Source organism: Sebastes umbrosus, chromosome 24 (genome assembly GCF_015220745.1).
Source record: "Sebastes umbrosus isolate fSebUmb1 chromosome 24, fSebUmb1.pri, whole genome shotgun sequence".
Classification (NCBI taxonomy): Eukaryota; Metazoa; Chordata; class Actinopteri; order Perciformes; family Sebastidae; genus Sebastes; species Sebastes umbrosus.
The window spans coordinates 12,097,450-12,119,983 of record NC_051292.1 but is presented as its reverse complement, the minus strand read 5'-3'; the positions used below and the strand labels follow the sequence as shown (position 1 = coordinate 12,119,983).

The window sequence follows — 22,534 nt, the reverse complement described above, 5'->3', positions numbered from 1 at the left end:
ATGTAGAAACATTAAATATCGGGGTTGTCAAATGTTTGCATACATAGTGGAAAGGAGTCCCATAAGTCAGTAGATATTCGTGTCCTCACCCATGTACTCCAGTGTTCCTGCTCCTGAGTCCTGGAGTTTGAGGCTGAGGGGGTTGAAGCTCTGAGCGCTCCCAAAGTCCACAATCTTGATGGCGTTGAGGTTGGTCACCATGATGTTGTCGGGCTTGAGGTCCAGGTGGAGGACGCGGCGGTTGTGGAGGTACTCGACTCCCTGGAGGATCTGGACCAGGTAACCCACCACGTCGTCCTCGGAGTAACGGAACCTGTATCGTGGGCCAAAAGGAGGTTCGTAAATGGTTAAATGACTGGAAAAGTAGGTCTCTGGTGCTCTGAAACACTACCGCTTTTGTCCACAGGGACCGCCAAAATCAACATAAAATAAAAGTTCCTCTTGGTAACTTTAAAGTTGAATATTTATAGTTTTTTATATTTATTTAAAAAAGTTGTTTAGAGTTTAAGTGCATAATACAAAAACATTTTAATTACATTAATAATTAAAAAACGACAGAAATAGCCAGTCTTCTTGCTGATGGTCTCGGTCATGTAGAGGCGTCAGTATTAAATTGTGACTGTTTCATAACCAGTTAAAAATTCCTCTTAGCCTTAATCTAAATCAGTAATTGTTTGCCTGTAAGAAGGAAAAGGTCTTCTCTGTCGCCCCCTGCTATGGAAGTCTGTCCGAGTTAGTGTCTCTCAGCACGAGGTGACGTCTCCGCCCTCCTACCTGTCGATGAGGCTGAACAGCAGCTCTTTGCCGGTGCAGTACTCCGCCACCAGCACCAGGTAGCGCGGCGTGACGTAGGCTTCGTGCAGAGCCATGACCTTTTCGCTGTGGAGGGATTTCAGGATCTCGTACTCCTTCAGGATTTCCTGCTTGTTCTCCTGGCTGTAGGTGATGATCTTTGCCATGTAGATTTTGCCCGTCGTGTTCTCGCGGCACTCTCGGACGACTCCGAAACGACCTCTGGCACAAAAAAACAAAAACTATTACAACTAAAGTAGGAGATAGAGAAGAATCATCTGGTGAAGACAGGTCAATACAATTCTTTATACATCCAGTCTGTAATCCAATTTAGGATTCTAAGACATGAATATTTTCCTTCCTTAAACAACCATAACATTATGATGTATACATTATTCTTGTCCATTATTATGTTATGAACCAGTTTGACCACATTTTATGGTTGTTGGGAAGTAAATATTTTCACACTGAAGTCCCTAAAAGCCAAATATTGTTACGATAAGTTCAATTTAAACATTGCAAGTCAAACAAAACCCATACAAATATCCCCAGAATAGCAGTTTCAGCACGGTGGGACCTCTGAAAGTGCATTTAGACCACGAGGCAATAAAGCAGTGCATAAAAAGCCGGATTAATTAACTTCAGCAGCTCCTCCGGTCGGCTTAGTGCAGGATTCATTGCAGGTTTTACAGGCTAGCAATGTTGAATCTGGTGAGTAAAATCCTCCTACAGGAGGAATTCAGACTTTAAATCTAAAATAAGAAATAATCAGTTAAGAATCTACTAGTTATGGCCTCCAACACGGGTCTAACTATGATGTTTTCTATGATCTTAAAAGGTCTCACCTTGCTTTCTCATCCAGGAAAGTGTACGGTTTCTGTGGGACCCCCTGTCGTAGAGCAGTGGAGGGCGTAGCGCGTCCTGATGGGGTGCCTCTGGTGGGCGTACTGGCCCCTTCGCCGAAGGGGCTCAGGCTGGAGGTCTGGAGCACTTGTGGGGCAAAGGAGACCGGCGTCGGGGTCACGCGAGCGGTGACGGCGGTGGCGGGGACGTACGTGGGCACGGAGGCAATTGCTGGTTTGGTTGGCGTCGATGGCGGGGTTACAAGAGGTGGGGGCGGCGATATTGGCGGGCTCTGGGTCATAGGAGACACCACGTTGACTGGACTCTGGGGTTTGGGGAGGACGAAGGGTGGAGGGGCTTTGACTGCGGGTGAGGAGGGAAGAGAGGAGCTGATTTTTTGAGCGTCTTCGGTGGTTGCGCCTGCAGATGATGTAGGTGGAAGAGGTAAAGCAGCAGGGGAGGGTGTATCTTTTGGGGAGGTGGAGGTGGAGGTGACGGTGGAGACGGCTATCCTGGGAGCGGTGTTCTGGACTGGTCTGAGTGGAGGCCCGGTCACTGAGGAGGTGACGACTGGTTCAGGCGGAGCCGGGACTGTCTTTACGACGGCAACGGTAGGTGAAGCTCCTCCAGCTGTGAAAACACAAATACAACCACATACTTACTCAGTGTTTTTTAAAATTATTGTTATTAAAATTGTCTCTTTGCATTTTTTATGTCCTTGGGGCAATAATAACAACAATTTTAACAAACAGTTTTTTTTAATATAGTCCTCCAAACGGTTGAGATTTCGCTTCATGGTCAAATAAAAATACAAACCATGCATTGTTATTATGCTAGTAATATATTAGAATATGTCAATTTGTTAACATGAAATAAGTAGTATTACCAGTACTATTATTATTTCCACATATGTATTCTAGATATTTACCATATTTACTTTGAAAACATCTCAGAAATGGTGAAAAATCATTCTGATATAATTTTTTTTATCAAATATATAATGGAATAAAATTAAATATATGATATTAACAAATCATATTAACAACAGGGAAGGTTGAAAAAGATTTTTTTATTTCATAAAAATTGTAAATTTATTGTGTTAAAATTGTACCCGTACAGGACAATTCAACCGTTTGGTCGAGCATGTTTTTAGACGGTAAACAATCATACTTATTAAATTATTTCTGCATACAGACGTAGGCAAAATTGTTGGTACTCTTCCGTTAAAGAAAGAAAACCCCACAATGGTCACTGAAATAACTTGAAACTGACAAAAGTAATAATAAATAAAAATTTACTGAAAATGAACTAATGAAAATCAGCTATTGCTTTTGAATTGTGGTTCAACAGAATCATTTTAAAAAACAAACTGATGAAACTGGCCTGGACAAAAATGATGGTAGCCCTAGAAAAGATGTAAAATAATGTGACCATAGGGACATGTTAAACTAAGGTGTGTCCTGTAAATAGCATCACAGGTATCTTCAAACTTGTAATCAGTCAGTCTGCCTATTTAAAGGGTGAAAAGTAGTCACTGTGCTGTTTGGTATCATGGTGTGTACCACACTGAACATGGACCACAGAAAGCTAAGGAGAGAGTTGTCTCAGGAGATCAGAAAGAACATTATAGACCTTCATGTTAAAGGTAAAGGCTATAAGATCATCTCCAAGCAGCTTGATGTTCCTGTGACTACAGCTGCACATATTATTCAGAAGTTTAAGGTCCATGGGACTGTAGCCAACCTCCCTGGACGTGGCCGCAAGAGGAAAATTGATGACAAATTGAAGAGACGGATAATACGAATGGTAACCAAAGAGCCCAGAACAACTTCCAAAGAGATTAGAGGTGAACTCCAAGGTCAAGGTACATCAGTGCCAGATCGCACCATCCGTCACTGTTTGAGCCAAAGTGGACTTAATGGAAGACGACCCAGGAGGACACCAAATCATAAAAAAGCGAGACTGGAATTTGCCAAAATGCATATTGACAAGCCACAAAGCTTCTGGGAGAATGTCCTTTGGACAGATGAGACAAAACTGGAGCTTTTTGGCAAGTCACATCAGCTCTATGTTCACAGACGCAAAAATGAAGCATCCAAAGAAAAGAACACTGTACCTAATGTGAAACATGGAGGAGGCTCGGTTATGTTCTGGGGCTGCTTTGCTGCATCTGACACAGGGTGTCTTGAATCTGTGCAGGGTGCAATGAAATCTCAAGACTATCAAGGCATTCTGGAGCGAAATGTGCTGCCCAGTGTCAGAAAGTTTGGTCTCAGTTGCAGGTCATGGGTCCTCAAACAGGATAATGACCCAAAACACAGCTAAAAACACCCAAGAATGGCTAAGAACTAAACGTTGGACTGTTATGAAGTGGCCTTCTATGAGCCCTGATCTAAATCCTATTGAACATCTGTGGAAGGAGCTGAAACATGCAGTCTGGAGAAGGCACCCTTCAAACCTGAGACAGCTGGAGCAGTTTGCTCACGAGGAGTGGGCCAAAATACCTGTCGACAGGTGCAGAAGTCTCATTGAGAGTTACAGAAATCACTTGTTTGCAGTGATCGCCTCAAAAGGTTGTGCAACTAAATATTAAGTTAAGAGTACCATCATTTTTGTCCAGGCCAGTTTCATTAGTTTGTTTTTTAAAATGATTCTGTTGAACCAAAATTCAAAAGCAATGTCTGATTTTCATTAGTTAATTTTCAATAAATTTTTATTTATTATTACTTTTCTCAGTTTCAAGTTATTTCAGTGACCTTTGTGGGTTTTTCTTTCTTTAACGGAAGAGTACCAACAATTTTGCCTACGTCTGTATATAAAATGGAATAACATTGAATATACCATATTCAAACAACAAAGAACAGAGTAGAAAATAGTGAATTTTAATAACATGTTAAGTAACATGTTGTGATTGTTGCCTGTGTTCAAACCAATCCAACACAGTGCAGTACTATTCCCCGTTACGCTGTGCAGTCTTTGACATTTTGACCTGTGTATAGAATACCTGTTGAGTCCAGGCTGACCGGAGCAGAGCAGTTGCTGTACGGTCCCTGTCCCGCCTTGTTGACGCAGGCGACGCGGAACCTAAAGGCTCCAGCTGGTGGCAGCTCTGTCACATTGTAGTAGCAGTCGACAACTCCAGTGGCTACAGTCAACCAGTTAGAGTCACCTGCAGGACAAAGAGGGGAAAACATTTTTTGTTAATATTTAAAGGCGCTATTGATATCATTCGACCGCTAAATGACGCATTCTCCGTCCCCCTTTTCATTGCATTTACTTCACAACAAGTGGTTGCCAGGCACTTACCGCCAATCTCAGCCCTTTATCGCTAACCGACAACCCAGAGATACCATGTGATACCAACGTTGTTATACTATTGGCTCACAAGCCTCATTAGAAGTGGGAACCAAACGTCAGATATCTTCCACAGATGTAAACAAAACATACATTTTGGATTTGATTAATTCACAATTGTAGTTTTTTTTTTTTTCAGGAAAAGCCATTTTATTCAGCACCTTTCTAAAACTTCTGTGGATGTATTTTTCTTTTTAAATATCCATCTACGTAAAAATGTTATCAATAGGACCTTTAAGTATGCATATTGGATATATATGTATGGTAAGTGAAATTAAGAGGAGAAGAAATATGAGATTACTGAGGGAAAAACATTGAATAAATAAAAAGTAGGGTTGCACGATATTGACATTTTTTTTGATTGTGATTATTTTGACTTGTATTTTAAATGCGATATGATTTGCGATATTAGAGGGAATGATAATTTTTGCATCATTATTTTAATTTTCATTGAAAAACATAATAAAGTGATAACGGTGAGATTTTTGCGGGGATCTGCACCAAACAAAGATGTTTCTTTAGTCTGTAGAATATGATGGTGTAGGCCAGGACATCTCTGCAGCACCACAATATTTAATTGAAAATGGTATTTTGACAACATTTTGCCTTCAAAAAAATATTGCGCCTCCTGTGATTTGAAAATTGCTGTCTGTCATACTGTGATTTTGATAAAATTTTGATTGTGCAGCCCTAGTAAAAAGTCAAAGTTCTTCTATTATGTTCTCTTCGAGTGGCAAATGACTTTTAGTTCACATATTGAACACTAGATGGCGGTGTTGTCAAACTAATAATCCGGACATGCAAAATGCATAAAAAAAGGCTTGTAAAATGTTTTGCATATATAAACAAGTTAATGTTCATTTCGCCTGCTGAAAAATCACCTGTCACAGTATCTTATTTCTTATGCAGGCACAGTGAAAGAGACCTGAAGCAAAAATGTAAATTAGGTGGTTGAACTATTATTCTGTGTTGCCTGGCAAAGAACAAATATGGAATGAGATGACAAGAATTAAGTCTACCGGAGCAAAAAAGTTGAATAAATATTCACACATTCACCTGCAGAGTCTGCTACTCCCAAGTTTGTGTGAGTTTATTTTTTCCTCCACCACAACATGAGATAATGATGATTCATCGTGCATAACGACGAAAAGCTTTGACAGCAGCACTGGTACAGTCACTATTCCCTCGTGGGCTGACTCATTTTCTCTGTCTGAGTGGTGTCTATGGATTTGGAAACTTATTTCCCAGAGCATTCTCCATATAAGCCAAACATTGGCAAAGCCTTTTCAAACACTGCTACCTCCTAGGAGATGGAAACCTTGAGGAGTAAATGTAGTTTTAAAACCATCAAAACTACCTACAAAACCAAATAACAGTAAGCTTTTTAATTTATATGTTTTGGATGAGTTTAATGTTGCTAAATGATGGATGTTTCGACTCGCTCACCTTCTGTTTTTCTTTCCAGGGTGTAGCTGCATGGAGACTTGGTGTCTGCTGGCTTCCAGAGCACCAGGGCTGTGTTGTTGTAGGTCTGGGGGACTTCAGGGGTCCCTGGCCGTTTTGGGACGCCTTAAAAGTGCGAAAAAGAACAAATTAGATGAGAGTGTAGTGGCATGCTGGTACATATAAGTTGGGTTTAAAAATGTAAGATATTCTTTTTGGTTTTTAGGCAAGAGACTCAAGGATTTTCATTTGTATGCGCAGGGTTTCTACTGTTTTGTTTATCTGGTTTTAAGTGTGTGTATGTGGGTGGATGCACGGTAAAGTGTGCATGGTTTTACAAGTGTGATTACAACAGGGTTCTCAGTTGTTTGTGGGTTTCACTAGTACTACTGTGGGAGTGTGTGTGTGGGCAAGATTGAATTGTGTCTTGTACATTTCATTGCTCATTGGGTAGTTTTTTTTCTTCTGCGCCTTCACAGAAGTGATATTCTGATGTCTACAGGTCTAAATTGTTTGACTTTCGGTCGTTGTGGTTTCTCTGTTTAAAGCTGCAGTGCGTAGAAATCCGGAAAACGCAAAATCCTGCATCCCCTCGAGCTGCTCTCTCCTCTCTCTCCTCTCTCCGCTCTCCCCTCTCTGTCCGAAGCCCCTCCCCCCACACGAGAACGGGCATATGCACGCGCTTCATACGTGCTCGCTACATCTGAGGAGGCTACCGCAGCGAGCTACACATTACCTTCTAACGACATCAACAGTTTGGACTGTCTTTTTGAAAGTCTGTCTTTCTTTTTTTGGGTTGTTTTGAGGTGTAGGCAGTTGCTGCCAATGCTGGAATAGCAAGCTTTCCAGTAGGTTGTTCCGCCATTGACCGAGGCTTTCACTATCTGCAGAGACCAGACGTGAACGCGCATCTCCTTTTGTGGAACAGCCAATAGGAACGCTCTCTCTGAAATGCCCTGTGATTGGTCAAAGTCTGCCGTCACGGGCAAGATTTTCTAAAGCCTGTAAACAGAGCCATGAGGAGGAGCAGAGGTGTAGTTTTCTCTCAGATCACTTGAATTACAATATGCTGAAAGGTTATTATGGAATTTTTGCCAAATTATGCCAAAATATTGTTGCCTACTGCCACTTTAATCATCACGGCTCATGCTTAAAGGCTGCAATCAGACAGAGCACGTTTAAGCAGCCTGGGGCGTCTTTTTGTGATTGTTTTAAATGAGAGTGAAGCCTTTTGCACTCTCATGTTCATACTCAGGTTTTTACAGGAGCGCCCTGAACGCCTCGAGTTAATTCAACTCAGAGCAGAAATTGCGGCCAACTTCATTAGCGCTGAAAACTGAAGCCAATGCTGAAGTGCCTTAAACTTGCATTCTTTCTAATAGCCAGCAGGGGGCAACTCCTCTGGTTGCAAAAAGAAGTCTGATTGTATAGAAGTCTATGAGAAAATGAGCCTACTTCTCACTTGATTTATTACCTCAGTAAACATGGTAAACATGAGTTTATGGTCTCAATCGCTAGTTTCAAGTTTTCTTCAATACAGCATGATGTTCATTTAGTAAATTATGGTCCCATTTAGAGTCAAATAGACCATAAAGCAGGGGCTGCTTTAGGGCGTGGCTACCTTGTGATTGACAGGTCGCTACCACGGCGTTGTTCGGTCTGGGAGTTGTCCGTGTTTTCATCTTACAGCTTTAACCCTTTAACTAAAGCTAATTATAACATTTTGGTCGTCTAAAAAATGGCTTATTCAGTGTTCGGTTATACTTAGATACACCCCTCTGGTTGCAAGAAAACAAGAAGGCGACGGCCGAAATGCCGAACTCGAGGCTTCAAAACGGCACGGTCACGGTGACTACGTCCACTTCTTATATACAGTCTATGAGCATAATGCGAAAACGCGCTCTGTCTGATCAGGTCCTAATGCAGTTTCTTTTTTTTTTTTTTTTACTCCAAACAAACTGCTTGATGTTTAACTTTCATTGGGATGATTTATAACACCCTCTGTGTTTAAAACAGCATGAATAGTTTACATTACAATTCTGCTTTAGCATTCACTGATTCAGCATGTTCATTTATTTACATGTAAATGTTCAGATTCAAGATATCAAAAGGAGAAAAGACAAGATGTTCATTTTCTTGAACGCAGGGTACAAAAAAAACAAACAATCCAGACGATAGAGTTTTGTCGTTACACCAAACCAAACCTGACACAAATAGTGTCCGTCCATAATTCCAAAATGTATTTCCCATTAAGCCTGTGCACCGGCATGAACAAAGGAGCCGATGCTTCAGGCGAAATAAGCTGTCTGAAGTGTTTTTCCCACGGCTGATAGATTATCAAGGGGAGACAAATAGCATCAGTGGTTGAGATTAGAAATACTACATGTCCAAAGACATTACAAATAAAGCTCAAATGTGATCGATTGCACCCGACGTCTGAGAAATATATTACCCGCTGAAGCCTTAAAAGTCTATTAGTTGTTATTGTTGCATCACTGTTGTTTCTCATTACACACTATTTGAGCAAAGGCATTATTTGTTCCTATTACATGATGAATATGAGAAAAATCCATTAAGTTAATCTACTGTACAAGTTAAGCTCTTGACATTAATATTCATTTCAATATTCATACGATTCTTCCTGCAATTAAAATCAAATTATGATGATAATTAGTGTGTGTCCATGAAAGGCAAAGGAGCAGCTGTGCCTCTGGTAACGTTAACTCCCATTTTCTCTCCATTCTATACGATAACATTCGCGACACAACGCTTTCTGAATAGCTACTCACAAGCTATGGACAAGGTGCAGGAGGTGGTGATGGTGGCGATGGGGTTGGTAGCGACACATTCGTAAACGCCAGCGTCCCTCCGGCTGGACTTCATGATGGTAAGAAGCTGCCTGCCGTCTGGGTGGGACCTCAGGTTGATTCTGTCGTCCACCTCCAGCGGTTTCCGATCTAGAAAACACAAACAACGTAAGCAACTGAATGGCAGCTTCTTTAAAAAAAAACAATTTTGGGATGACTTACCCATCGTCCATGTGATCTCTGGATGTGGACTTCCGGCTGGGAGGCAGCTGAGAGTGACGGGCTCCCCCTCCAATAAGACGTGGTCTTTCAGTTTGATGTGGAACACGGGGGCAAAATCCGAAGCGGAGCGGATGAACTGCTGGCTTTTGGACAACCCGTCCTCTTTGGGGACGGATGAAGGCAGATCGGACTGAGATGGGGTTTTGTCTTTCTTGCCCCTCGTCAAACCCCACCTGTCCCACCGCGACCGCCTGTCGGTCTCTTTTTCGGAATGGATGCTAGAAGTGGATTCGACTGATTCCTTGGACGCGCCGGCGGCGGTGGCGGCGCCGGTCTGTTTTGCTAGTTGGTTCTCGGGAATGCCCATCCCTTTGAGTCCTCGCCCCTCGGATTGGGAATGACGATGGCGGGTAAACAGCGGCGTCCTCTTCCCCTCTTCGCCCTCTTTCCTCTCCTCGGACTGACTGCGGATTTTCGAGGTGATTCCAGACACTTTGTTCTCAAACTTGTGTCGCATGGCCAGCACGGGGGAATCGGTGACTCTCTTCAAATCCTTTTGGCTCCCCCCAGCGTCTTTGTCCTTCCTCTCCTCCGACTGGGTCCTCATTTTGGCAGAGATTCCCGCCACTTTGGACTCAAACTTGCGCCTCATGGCAGAAACCGATGACTCCTCGGCTTTCCTTTGTTCTTTCTCATCCGGCTGCTTCGGAGCCCCTGCACTGTTAGTATCCAGGGACTTGCTGCGACCAATAGCCCATGAAACCCTCTTGCTTCCAGCGGTTTCCTGAACATCCTTCTCCTCCTTTGGTTTCTCACCCCTCTTGGCCCGCAAGGAAAACCTCCCAATCAGACCGAAGCCTGTTTCTTTATCGTCTTCTCTTAAATCTTGAACAGATTTGGATTTCTCCAGCAGTCCTTTGGACACCACCTCAAGTGGCGCCCCCCTCGGCCCCGGCCTGTAAACCTCTTCACCCCCCTCGACCCCCTTCCGGTTTAGCACGGGGGATTTCTCTTCTGATTTGTTCCTGGTCAGTTTCCGGAGGCCGCGTGTCAAAGACGACTCCCGCTTCTTAAACCGGGCCTCAAAGACCTCCTCTGAGTCGATGTCCTTGATGTCTGTCCTGAGCACAGGCTGGCGGGGGACAGAACTAGGGGATCTATCAGCAGTCGCTACTTTGGCGAACACGGCTGGGTGTTCAGGCACCGCGGGGATTTCTGTGGACTTTGGTGTGGCCGCAACAGCTTGAATAACACTCGCGTACGCAGATGAGGGTTTACCATTTTGTGTTTCATCTCCCTTCTTATCCTTTTCATTAATATGCAACTTCTGATTTTCTTTCCTCTCCTCCTCCTCATCATCATCCTCCTCTATTACAATTATAGGAGTAACTACAGAGGGTGATGTAGACTCTACTTTATCTGGCTTTTCTAACTGAGGTTTGGTCCTTTTCTCTGTTAACCCGTCCGTGCTCTTCTCATTCATACTTTGCATATCTTTCACATTGTTCTGTTGGTCCAATCGTATAAAAGAGGTCTCCAGCGTTGTTTGCTCCGTGAGCGCTGACATTGAGGTTGCCTCCTGGAGCTTCTTCCCTTCTACGCTGCCTTTGCCCACCGATGGGATCTCTAAGGGGGCTCCGAACCTGCGGTGCAGGGGCATGGGCTCAGAGTCCCCCTGAGTGAAGGAGGCGCTTTTACGGAAAACTTTGGTCTTTGGCGTGTCCTCTCCGGTGCTCTCTGAAGACGCCGCTCTGGTGAGCGTCGACGGCCCCGCTCTGGATCTCCTCAAGTTCCGATCTAGAGACCCGGTCCGCCTCTCGTCCTCCATGCCGAGTGTTTCGAACAACGGCCCTCGCAGGCCGCTCATCTTTTTGTCCGCGTTTCCTCCCCGGAGCAACCGCTGCCTCATCAGCTCCAGTTTTAGGGCGTAATCCTCCTGGCTCAACTTGGCCGCCCCGGGGCTCGGGCTGCGATTGGGTAGCTCCATAGAAACCGCCTTTTTCAGGCTCTTGCTGCTTGCTTCTGCGTCCTTGTTTGCGTTTCCCTCATCTGGGTCGATGTGGAGAAGCAGCGCTGAGTCAGCAGAGCTGCCTCTCCTCATGGTCGCCCGCCTGGTTTTCGTCTGCGATTCGTCCGACTCCACGCTCAATCCTTTTTTAAGGGGGGCTCGTTTTGTCTGTTCCATTCCCTCCTCATCTGGGGTTTCCTCTTCGTCTTTCACCCTTTTATTAGCTATCTCCATGTCGTCCTGGTTCCTCGCCCCCTCGGGAGCAACACCGGGCCCCACGGTGACGTCTTCTTCCCCCGGGATCTCGTTGAGGGAGACCCTGGAACCAGAAAACACCATGGACAGCGGCATGGGAATGAAGGGGAGCTCGTCCACGTCTGCGTCGGAGTCAGAGGAAGAGGAGGGCGGCGGGGTGCCTTCTTTTAGATGCCGGGCCACGGCGATGGAGACGTGGCTGGATGACTCATTCAAAAGCTCCGGGATCGACCGCATCACCATCTTGGATTTGTAGCTGATAAGGGAACGCTGAAAAATAGACAATAGAGGACAACGTGAGATCATTTTCCTACTTTATATGCAAAGTCTGCAGTCTGAGTCAATAACACACCTTTCAGACTGAACAGATCGTGGTTGAAATAAACTACAAACTATGACATCATGGTTTCATTTATCCCTGCACTATGTCGAATCTTCTTTTAGGAAATCTGTTCATTTAATTCAGTGTAACTTTACAGTGTTGTATTAGTACTTTTACTTAAGTAAAGGATCTGAATACTCTCTCCAGCGCTGTTAAATACATGTCCAGTGGCTCACCTGCCATCGCCTTCTAGACAAAACTTGCTTCAGCATCGCTGTGCTGATGCTCTTGTTCGTTGATGACTGTAGGACAACAAGAGAGGAGTTACCATTAACCTTAGTGGAGATATAAAGACATATCTTATCACACATTAAGGCTAGACACTACAGGCGAAAGCATTTACATACACATTCAGGTGTTTATTTTACTACATTTTGTCTATTTGCATTTGTAGATTTCTCCTAAATTCACAGAGCATTAAATTAGCACATATTTAATAAGATAATGCCTCATTTGCATATTTAAACATCAAATTTGAGGAAACTTGTAATACAAAAAGTAATTGTCTTAATGCAATTAATCAACTGGGGAAGTTTCATGGTGATATGTATTAGTTCATTTTTTTTTTTTTACCCTATTCACCTGTAGTGTCTCCAAAATGTATGAAACTTTACAATATTAGTTTTTTTCTCATACTCGGATCCAGAAATCTCCACTTCAGTAGCACTTACATCCACCAAACTATCCAGTTTCATTCCTATCTATATTCTGAAGGGTTTTACTGAGGGGTTTGTTCATATATCATTCATAGTCTTATTTATAGAACATTTTATCCCTAAAAACATGGTGAAAATAGATTTTTTTTTTTACGGCTGCTGACAGTATTTTCTGATTTATGGAGTGATACAAAGAGATATCCATAATTTCCCTCTGTAAAAATCTTTGACCCTAATTTTTCAACAAAATGAAACAAGATTTTTGAACCTAGATTTATCCAATATTCAGATTTATGTTCTGGAAATGTATGAAAATTAGCACAAATGCTTATTTACACAGAAAACTTGTAATACAAAAAAATAATAATAATAAAAGTAATAAACTGGGGATGTTTCATGGTGATATAAATATATATAAATAGTTTCAGGCTGGGTGATTTATTCTCTAAATGATAACTCACCTTGAACCAAGGATGACGAAGGCACTCAACTGCACTGGGCCTCCTAGGAGAGTGAAAAATATACATATGAGGAATATGACGAAGGAGCGTGCTCATATGTTTATGGTAAACGATAGGAGAGAGTCATAAAGACGCTTACAGTCGGTCCGCCACCAGAAGCTTGATGACAAATCCCTTTGCTTCTTTGCAGAGGTCGGCGAACATGCTTTCCTCAAACGCCACGTTGTAGTTACGGATGTTTAAGGCCGTGGCTCTGTCGTTCTCGCCAGCGAACGGAGACACACCAGTCAGGCTGAAATAAACAAAAAAAACATTATTATCAATAAAAGAAAACATGCAATAAACCCCAAAAAGAGTAAAACATATAACATACCAGAGGTACGTGATGACACCAGCAGGCCTGTGGGAGAGCAGCACAGACGAATGATAAGTGGATTTTTGGGAACGGCATAAAAGCTTTTACTTAGTTGCAGATAACAAGGTAGTGCCTGCAGTGTGTTTGCCGGAGAACAGGTGGCTCACCATATGTCTGTTGCCGTGGAGACGGGAGTTTGGTTAACAATCTCTGGTGCGACATATTCCGGCGTGCCGTACTTGCAGTAGTGCTCCTCAGAAGTCTCCAGTTTGATGGCGTTGCCAAAGTCACAAATGCGGATCTGGTCACTCCCAGGACTTGCCATTAAAATGTTTTCTGGCTGGAGGAAAACAACAATGTTAGGTAAAGAATCAGGGCTGTCAATCCATTCAAATATTTAAGCGCAAATTAATTTTTTAGCTGTCCAAAATGTACCTTAAAGGGAAATTTGTCAAGTATTTAATACTCTTATCAACATGGGAGTGGGCAAATATGCTGTTTTATGCAAATGTATGTATATATTTATTATTGGAAATCAATTAACAACACAAAACAATGATAGATATTGTCCAGAAACCCTCACAGGTACTGCATTTAGCATAAAACAATATGCTCAAATCATAACATGTCAAACTGCAGCCCAACAGGCAACAACAGCTGTCAGTGTGTCAGTGTGCTGACTTGACTATGACTTGCCCCCAAAACTGCATGTGATTATCATAAAGTGGGCATGTCTGTAAAGGGGAGACTCGTGGGTACCCATAGAACTCATTCACATTCACATATAATAATGATGCAGCAACAGAGGTGGGGTGGACGGATACCTTTATGTCAAGGTGGGCAATGTTTTTTTGGTGAAGATACCGAAGACCTTCCAGAAGCTGCTGAACACTCCAGCGGATCTGCAGAGAAAAACACAAGGGAATGAACTCAACAGTCATGTTACATAATGATAGCGCAGTGCAGTTCGGGCAGAGGCACACACCAACCTCCAGCTCCTTCACTGTTGTTTTTTTGGCCATTCTTTCCAGCAACTCCTCGTGACATCTTCGCACAACGGTTGAGGAGAAAAAAAAGAAGAAGAAGCTGTACAGTCCAAGTGGTAGGTGCATGAGGAATGAATTATAAATGAGCAAAAACTCCCACACATCCTATCTTTTTTGCTAATTCCACTCATCGGCGATGAGTCAGAGAGAAAAAAAAGCAGTGCTGCGCTTCATTCATGCCTCCGGGGGACTGCAGAAGACATTAGGATTAATGCTTTGGATCTTTCGTGTCCTTGAGATTGCATTTAAGAGCACTTTTGTTCGGCAATGAAGCGAATACAAATTTGAAGCAGTGCTGCAGGAAAGGTAGTGCCTTTTCGACTAAAAGAACATGTTTGCCCCCAACATTTCCCATCACAGATGATAAAAATGAAAAAGGATACAGCTCCGTGATGAGCACCACCACGCTCTTCTTCTCAAAGGCGTCGTGGAAATAGAGGATCCTCTCGTAGTCCAGCTCAGACAGCAGGTCCATCTCCCCGAGGGCCGAGGCTTTCCTCTTTCCTCCCGCAGATGTGAACTTGGCGGCGAACTCCGTCTTTCCCTTCTTCTGAATCACCCTCTTCACATAGGAGAAGGCACCCCTGCGTCAAAAAGCGGAACCATTTGAGCTTTAATACAAACGAATAGCTCTATTTAACAGCACGAAGAAAAAAAGAAGAAGAAATTAGACATTGCTTTTGAACAACAATAACCTTTCCCACTCCACCCCTCTTTACCATAGACCCGTTTTTGTCTTTTTTAGGGGGGTGCAGGGGGTCTTTTAGGGGGAGATAGCAGGTCAACAGTAGATGTCACAGAGAAGTGGTGTACATCATCTGAAAGCTGGGGACCTGGAGATTAATTTGAGATGCACTGTGTGTCAAGTTGTTCCAGTCATAAATCATCCCCATGCTCTATTATGTCTCATAAGTTGTTGCAGCAATTTTTGGCTTGATATTTGTTACACAGATTTGGTGCTAAATAGGTTAAAAATGACACCAAAAGAATATTTTCAAGCGGGGGGGGGGGTTGCCTCTTTATTTTCATAATCCTACCAGCTGGAGCGACCTCGTTACAGATCACTATTAGAGCATGGGAGTTCATTGTTGGCCTTTGCGAACAGTATGTCTGACGAAACAACATCAGCTCAAATGTCAACTCGCTGGCTCTTCGGAGCTTTAATTCCTCGAGAATAAAATCCCTTTCAACCACAAATGAAATAATAAACTCTTCTTTTGCAAGAAGTAGCAAAGAACTTTCTTGTTTTTTTCTCCGCGGGAGAAGAAATCTGGATTCCATGTGAGTTTGCTGCTCTGTTTAAAAACCGAAACGCATCGTCTTGCCTGTTCCGCTGTTCCCCATCGCGCTACAATTCACATAGTGTCTCTCCACCAAGTCAGACAAAAAACAAATCATCTGTCGGCTAATGTATTCACTCCACTCCGGCTTCTGGTGACTCATCTCTCGCTCCTGTCTACTGTTGTTAAGCAGGTGCGACCCCCGCCACCCCACACAAGGCCTCGACCCTCGGCGCTCAAACAGCCATTAACGGATGCACTCGCTGTGTGTGAAGGGATGCGTGAGTGTGCGGTCAGTCACCTCCCTATCTCTTTGTGGATATCGTAGTAATCCGTCAAACGCCTCATCTTCCTCAGGATGGTCCCTTCGTCCTCCATTGGCTCGGCTGCTTCTTTTCGCTCTGCAGGGAGCAACGACATAAGCATTTTTATACGTGTGTGGGTGTGTGTGTGTGTGTTTGGCCGTACATGTGTGCCAGCACAGTGACAGATGGTTTCATATTGTAGTCTCAAAACACCTGGTGGTCCCGCCCATATGGTGGAGATTTAGAGGTGCAGTTTTCAACAACAACCAGCTCATATCGGTGAGTATTAAAGCCTGTCGGTAAAGCAGTTTTTTGGATCACCATTTCAATGATTCTTAAAGGTCCCATATTGTAAAAAGTTAGATTTTCATGTTTTTTATATTATAAAGCAGGTTTAATTGCTATGTAAATACTGTTAAACTATCAAAATGCTCAATATACGGAGAAATACACACAGCCCGTATTCAGAAATTGTGCGTTTGAAACAAGCCGTTAGGATTTCTGTCCATTTGTGATGTCACAAATATGCAATATTTAGACCATTACACGGTTTTAAACGTAAACATTCTAAATGTGTCCCAGTTTATTTCCTGTTGCAGTGGATGTGAATGACATCAGCTGACAGGAAGTAAACATGGACCCAAAGTGTTGCCTAGCAACGCAATTCCGTTGCAATGCGCTAAAACGGAGCGTTTCAGACCGAGGGTGAATACAGGTATATTCAGGGAGACAGTATGAGGAAAATATATATATTTTTTTTACATTACAGCATGTAAACATGTTCTAGTGGAAACACAAAATGAAAGTATGAACCTGAAAATGAGCATGATATGGGACCTTTAATGCAAAACAGATTGAGAATTCATCATGAAAAGATGCTGCTTTCTCGCAGAATTGTAATACTCGGATGAATTTGTCCACATGCAAAGTATGTTTGTGCAGACTTGATCATCATTCACCTGTATGAACTGTGAGTTCAGCTTTGCAGGAGTTGGGGCCGGCCAGGTTCTTCGCCGTGCAGGTGTACACGCCGGAGTGGTCGGGTCGGGCGTTGAGGACGACGAGGGAATACTCAGGGTCGTCGTACACGAACGTGAAGTGGCTGCTCTCAGAGAGCCGCACGTCGTCCTGCAGCAAGACATTTAATAATAACAATAATTCTGCTAATTTCAATGTCACATTTTCTCTGGCTGTTATGAAACACTCTTTGATTTTACCTTATGCCACAGAATATCCGGGTCCGGTTTCCCTTCAACCACAACAGCCAGACGGGTCGTCTCCCCAACGTGCACATCCACATCCTCCATGATGGTTTCAAACTTAGGAGGCACTATGGAAGAGAAAGAAGTAGGAAAGAGAGACAAAAAGATATGATAATCCCTCTGAAACATCAGCAACATCCTTCATAATACTGTATATATTCTCATTATTTATGTTCTTTTGGTCACAGTAATCATTCTAAATGGATACCCCTGAGGATGCTGATGTTTTATATATTTAATTTGTGTATTTATTATATTTTATTTTATTTATGTTTTCTTTATCTCAAATGAAATCAGCCCATGTTCCAATTTTGTGTTCGATTTTGACATTGTAAAAAGCTGAAGAAATTGGATGTGATCCAAATTAAAGGAAAAAATTAAATAAATTAAATAAATTAAATAAATTAAATAAATAAATAAAATGAATGAATTAATTAAATAATTAAATAATTAATTAAATAAATAAATGTCAAAATATAACACAAAATTGGGACATGGATGGGGTGTTTTTCATTTGATACGAAGAAAAAAATAAAATAAAATATAATAGATACACAAATTCAAACAAAAGAAGGGCATTTCGGGAAAATATACAGTTTCCACTTCTCCCAAATTTCTTAAAATTTAGTTTCCTGAAGCCTCATAGAGAACGTGATTCTTTCCATTATAAAAAAATCATAAATGACATCATACCAGCCTTCTACAGATGGGGTGTTTGGTTCAAGCCATTTCTTTATAATTGCTTTTCTAGCAGCTTCACTCCAAGTAAGGATGTTGTTTTAATATTTGTGGATGTATAAAAGCCCCAAAAATTAGTTTTGTCCCAGTTAAAAGCAATTTTTATCCCAAATATAGTCACTAATTCTGTATAAATCTTACACCAAAAAGTACTTTTGGACAGGCCCAAAACGCGTGGTAGTGATTGGCTTCCTTGGGAGACTGCAGCCTCCTGGAAGAGCCTGAGTGGTGAGATTTCTGAACAGTAATAATGTAATAAAGTATCTACTAAGGCTCTTCCATATATAGATATCAACGTTTTAATATTTTAAAAACCTTCTATCCCAACAATGAAGAGGCAGGAGTCACAAGAAAGGAAAGTCCTAAGTTTAAAACACTTTTTAGAGAAGCTATCCTAAATTTATGATCTTTTATTCTTAGCTCAACTTCAGCTTCCCTTTGTCGGCTGCCAGGAGTAAGTAGTAAGTTCCTCGGATTCATGCTGTAAATTTATCATGTGGTGGTCTGCCTGAACTAAACTGACCTGCCATCGCCAGCTGAGACGTGCAGAGGTCGCTGCCAAACTGGTTGCTGGCCGTGACCACCAGCTGCCCGACGTCTGAGCTCCGGACTCGCTGAAGCTTCAGGGTGTGCTGGTCGTCGTCGGGCATGCTCATCTCATACAACCCCGGTCTGTTGACCAACACCACCCCCCTCCTGAGGAACAATATATCACAGTTGGAGCGATCAAAACCTGTTCTACAAAAGTCCACATGCTTCTTTAGCAGCAGGCAGCGAAAACGCAGGAAGCTTTCCTCCGCAGAGAACAAACGCTAAATTTAATCAAAGCAATGTGAACCACTGCACAGCGGTGCGTCTCAGTCCTGGTCCTCTGGATCTAGACTCCTGCTATTTTTAGTTTTAATCTGTAGAGGTTAGGATAAGCCTGTTCACAAGTTCTATATCCCAATGTATAAAACAGCCCCTGATGAGAATAGAAATGGGATGAAACCCAGCATGTGCTCCGGCTTCTGAGAGACTTCTTTGGTTCCTGTTTGAAATGAGCTTCCTGCATTATCTTACAGACCGCTTGTATTCATTTTTGCAACCCCTCTCTGCACACTAGCAATAGAGGAACTAACCTTTTCCAGGTGACAACTGCATGCACGTGGTTCAGCGTGACGGTGATGCTCGCAGGTTGGTTCTCAACCACGTAAACAACGTCAGGTTTGTCCAAAATGACGGGCGCTTTCCTCAAATACGGTCCTACAGGGGTAAAAGGTTTTTAAAAATGTCATTATATCAACTAAACATTATGTCTTGTGTCAACTTCCTCTGCTTTGTTACCTCTGTCCAGCAGCTGGACCAGGTCAGTAGAGGGTGATGGTTTGCTCAGCGTCTTCCCGGTGGACGTCAGGATCCTGAAAGCGTAGCGGACTCCCTTGGACAGAGAGGTGACGGTGTAGTTGGTCTCCCTCAGGTTGGACGCCACGACGGACCACTGGATTGAGCCCAGAGGCTGCTGCTGGACCACATATAGCAAGGAGCCAGCGTCTGCGCACACACACACACACACATGGTGTTTTAAGATGCAGAGAGGAAAAGGGATTTTGTTTTGTTCTCAAATCTGTGCTGATGACACAAGAAATCCAAGGGGGCTTAAAAACAGAATGAAAAGAAAGCAAATAAACATCCAGGACATGCTATAAATAGTTTTCCCTGCAAGTGTTTTATGTAAATTGAATTTCAACTTTCTTGTTAACTCTAAGAGACCCACATAGACCTGTTTTTGTCTTTTTTAGGAGGGTACAGGGGGTCTTTAGGGGGAGATAGCAGATCAACAGTAGATGTCACATAGAAGTGGTGTACGTCATCTGAAAGCTGGGAACCTGGAGATTAATTTCAGATGCAGCTCAGCACTGTGGGTCAAGTTTTTCTATTCATAAATTAGAGATAAACATGTCACCTGTTGTCCTCGGGTCAAATTTGACCCGTTTTCAAACTTCATTATATCATAAATATGGGTTTCTTTCATCTAATTGCCCCCAAAATAACATGGATGAAAGTAATTCATAATTTCTGGGGGGGGTTTTCTACTGAAACATGAGGTATAATTTAATGTAAATGAGGTTTATTGAGCATAAATTCCCAAAAAACAAAAGCGTAATGAGTTGGAATGAAGTTAGCTAAAAACGTGTAACACAGAATTGGGTGATAATTTATATGTGTATGCCTTATAAACAGTGAAATCACACAATTTTGATAAAATTACAAGCACAAGTGGTACAGCTCTGCCATACACTGGGTCAATTTTTACCCAATTTGTGCCCCAAACTGCATATATTATCATAAATTTGGCATGTCTGTAAAGGGGAGACTCGTGGGTACCCATAGAACCCATTTTTATCCAGATATCTTGAGGTCAGAAGTCAAGGGACCCCCTTTGAAAATGGCCATGACAGTTTTTCCTCGCTAAAATATAAAACTTTGTACCTGCACTCTAGCTCTAAATCTGAGCCTGCTGCTACAGCCTCTGAAAGGCAGTTAGCATATCTCAAGATTGCAATAAAAATGTCATTAAGGAAATATCAGGCCAAAAAATAAAACTGGTATCATAGCAACTGAATGAACCTACCAAAAGAAGAGTCGAGTCTCTTTGGTCTCTTCCAGCTGAGGCTTATGGTTTTCCCTGTGATGGCCTCTATCACTGGAGGACCATCAGGGGGGTCAGGAACAATGTCTGTTTGCAAATAAATACACAAATACACACATATCATATGGGAAATCTTGTATTCTCTCAACTACAGCATCACACATGAAGCCTCCATGTGTACCTGTGACGTAGAGATGTGCATAGCAGGCTGCTTTGCCCAGTTTATTGGAGATGACGGCCTTGTAGACGCCGCCGTGAGCGTGACAAGCGCTCCGAATGACCATATTGTGGACATCCCTGTCTGGAGAACAGACACACAGCTTTCTTATTGACCGTCATTCCCCCCCCGAAAATGGTTTAGCTTTGTTTGTTCTTTGCTTACACTGGGTCATTTTGCGTTCCTCGCTGCTCTCGATGCGCTTGCCGTTGTGGTACCAGGCGATGGTCGGGTAGGGCAGGCCCGCCACTTTGCATTTCAGCAGCGCCTCTTTGCCTTCGATCACCTCCGCGTCAGCCAGAGGTTTGACAAAGTCCGGCATGGTCCTCTTCTCCACCTCGCTCTCCAGCACCTCGGGCTCCTCGGGGATGGATGGCATCTTCTCCAACTTGGCCCTGCAGGAAGGAAGGAGTTTAAAACCTGAGCACGCACACGGAAAGATTGATGGGTTTATTTAACTTTTGTCATGCGCCTTCGCTCCTTTAGAAGGATTTCCTTCCTCCTGAAGCATTTGTCTTTGCCCTTGAAAACAGAAAACGGCTCCTCTGGCTTTTATACTGACAGCTTCGTTTTATTTCCCTCATTTCAAAGCCTTTAAAATGACACAGTGGCTCATGGAGATGTGAATTACTTCTCTTACATGTGAGAAGAGATGGCAGCTCGAGGTTCCTGCATGTAGAGCTCAGCGGTGCATTCAGACTTCCCATGAACGTTTTGAGCGACTGCTGTGTAGAAGCCTTCTGTGTCGCCGCTAACGTGGGCGATGACAAGTGAGTGACGACCCCCCTCTTGGAGGATGCGAACATTATCACTCTCCTCCACTCTTGTCTCTGAAAGAACATCAGCGTGAAATAAAAATCAGACAAGACGATAAAATATATTATACTCTTTTTATTCTTTTCAATTAATGTTTCGTTTTGACTTATTATTTTTAATAACTTTGAATGCATATCTTCATGCATATCAGAGTTCATAGCACTTAGTTATCTTGAAAAGCACTTATATCTACCATTATTTATTTTTTGGGGAGGGTATTATAATTATTTTGATTTTATTTTTTAATATATTAACTATTATTTTTTTAATATTATTTAATATTATTTTTTTAAATATATTTTTATATTATTTACATTTTTTCAATGAATGTTTTGTTTTGACTTATTATTACTTTAAAAAAAATAATTTCCAATGCATATCTTCATGCATATCAGAGTTCATAGTTATAGTTAGTTTAGTTATCTAGAAAACAACATATATCAACCATAAGTTATCTTATTTTTATTTATTTTTGTTGTTTTTTTTTGGGGGGGTGGGGGGGTATTTTTTAAATATACTAAATATTTTTTAAATATATTTTTATATTATTATTATTTTTTCAATGAATGTTTTGTTTTGACAATAATTTCCAAAGCATATCTTTAGAACCAATACATTTCGATCACAACAAAAACCCCACATATATCAAATATGAACCAA

At 42.3% G+C, this 22,534-nt stretch overlaps 1 protein-coding gene across 6 annotated transcripts in view; it reads right to left on the bottom strand.

Moving 5' to 3' along the window:
- Positions 1 to 22,534, bottom strand: part of spega (striated muscle enriched protein kinase a) — a 70,675-nt gene that overhangs the window by 2,504 nt on the left and 45,637 nt on the right. For all 6 annotated transcript variants that reach the window (XM_037762177.1, XM_037762172.1, XM_037762173.1 and 3 more), the window contains 25 exons: positions 21,699 to 21,888; positions 21,224 to 21,453; positions 21,023 to 21,142; positions 20,824 to 20,928; positions 19,536 to 19,742; positions 19,331 to 19,454; positions 18,733 to 18,905; positions 17,427 to 17,539; positions 17,169 to 17,337; positions 16,206 to 16,305; positions 15,008 to 15,208; positions 14,568 to 14,625; positions 14,403 to 14,480; positions 13,746 to 13,918; positions 13,597 to 13,623; positions 13,363 to 13,515; positions 13,224 to 13,266; positions 12,283 to 12,348; positions 9,462 to 11,994; positions 9,222 to 9,389; positions 6,436 to 6,558; positions 4,640 to 4,804; positions 1,638 to 2,265; positions 775 to 1,014; positions 90 to 313 (listed from right to left, as the gene is read on the bottom strand). In XM_037762177.1, coding sequence (XP_037618105.1) covers positions 90 to 313; positions 775 to 1,014; positions 1,638 to 2,265; positions 4,640 to 4,804; positions 6,436 to 6,558; positions 9,222 to 9,389; positions 9,462 to 11,994; positions 12,283 to 12,348; positions 13,224 to 13,266; positions 13,363 to 13,515; positions 13,597 to 13,623; positions 13,746 to 13,918; positions 14,403 to 14,480; positions 14,568 to 14,625; positions 15,008 to 15,208; positions 16,206 to 16,305; positions 17,169 to 17,337; positions 17,427 to 17,539; positions 18,733 to 18,905; positions 19,331 to 19,454; positions 19,536 to 19,742; positions 20,824 to 20,928; positions 21,023 to 21,142; positions 21,224 to 21,453; positions 21,699 to 21,888 — 6,411 coding nt within the window. The remainder of the gene's footprint in view (positions 1 to 89; positions 314 to 774; positions 1,015 to 1,637; positions 2,266 to 4,639; positions 4,805 to 6,435; positions 6,559 to 9,221; positions 9,390 to 9,461; positions 11,995 to 12,282; positions 12,349 to 13,223; positions 13,267 to 13,362; positions 13,516 to 13,596; positions 13,624 to 13,745; positions 13,919 to 14,402; positions 14,481 to 14,567; positions 14,626 to 15,007; positions 15,209 to 16,205; positions 16,306 to 17,168; positions 17,338 to 17,426; positions 17,540 to 18,732; positions 18,906 to 19,330; positions 19,455 to 19,535; positions 19,743 to 20,823; positions 20,929 to 21,022; positions 21,143 to 21,223; positions 21,454 to 21,698; positions 21,889 to 22,534) is intronic.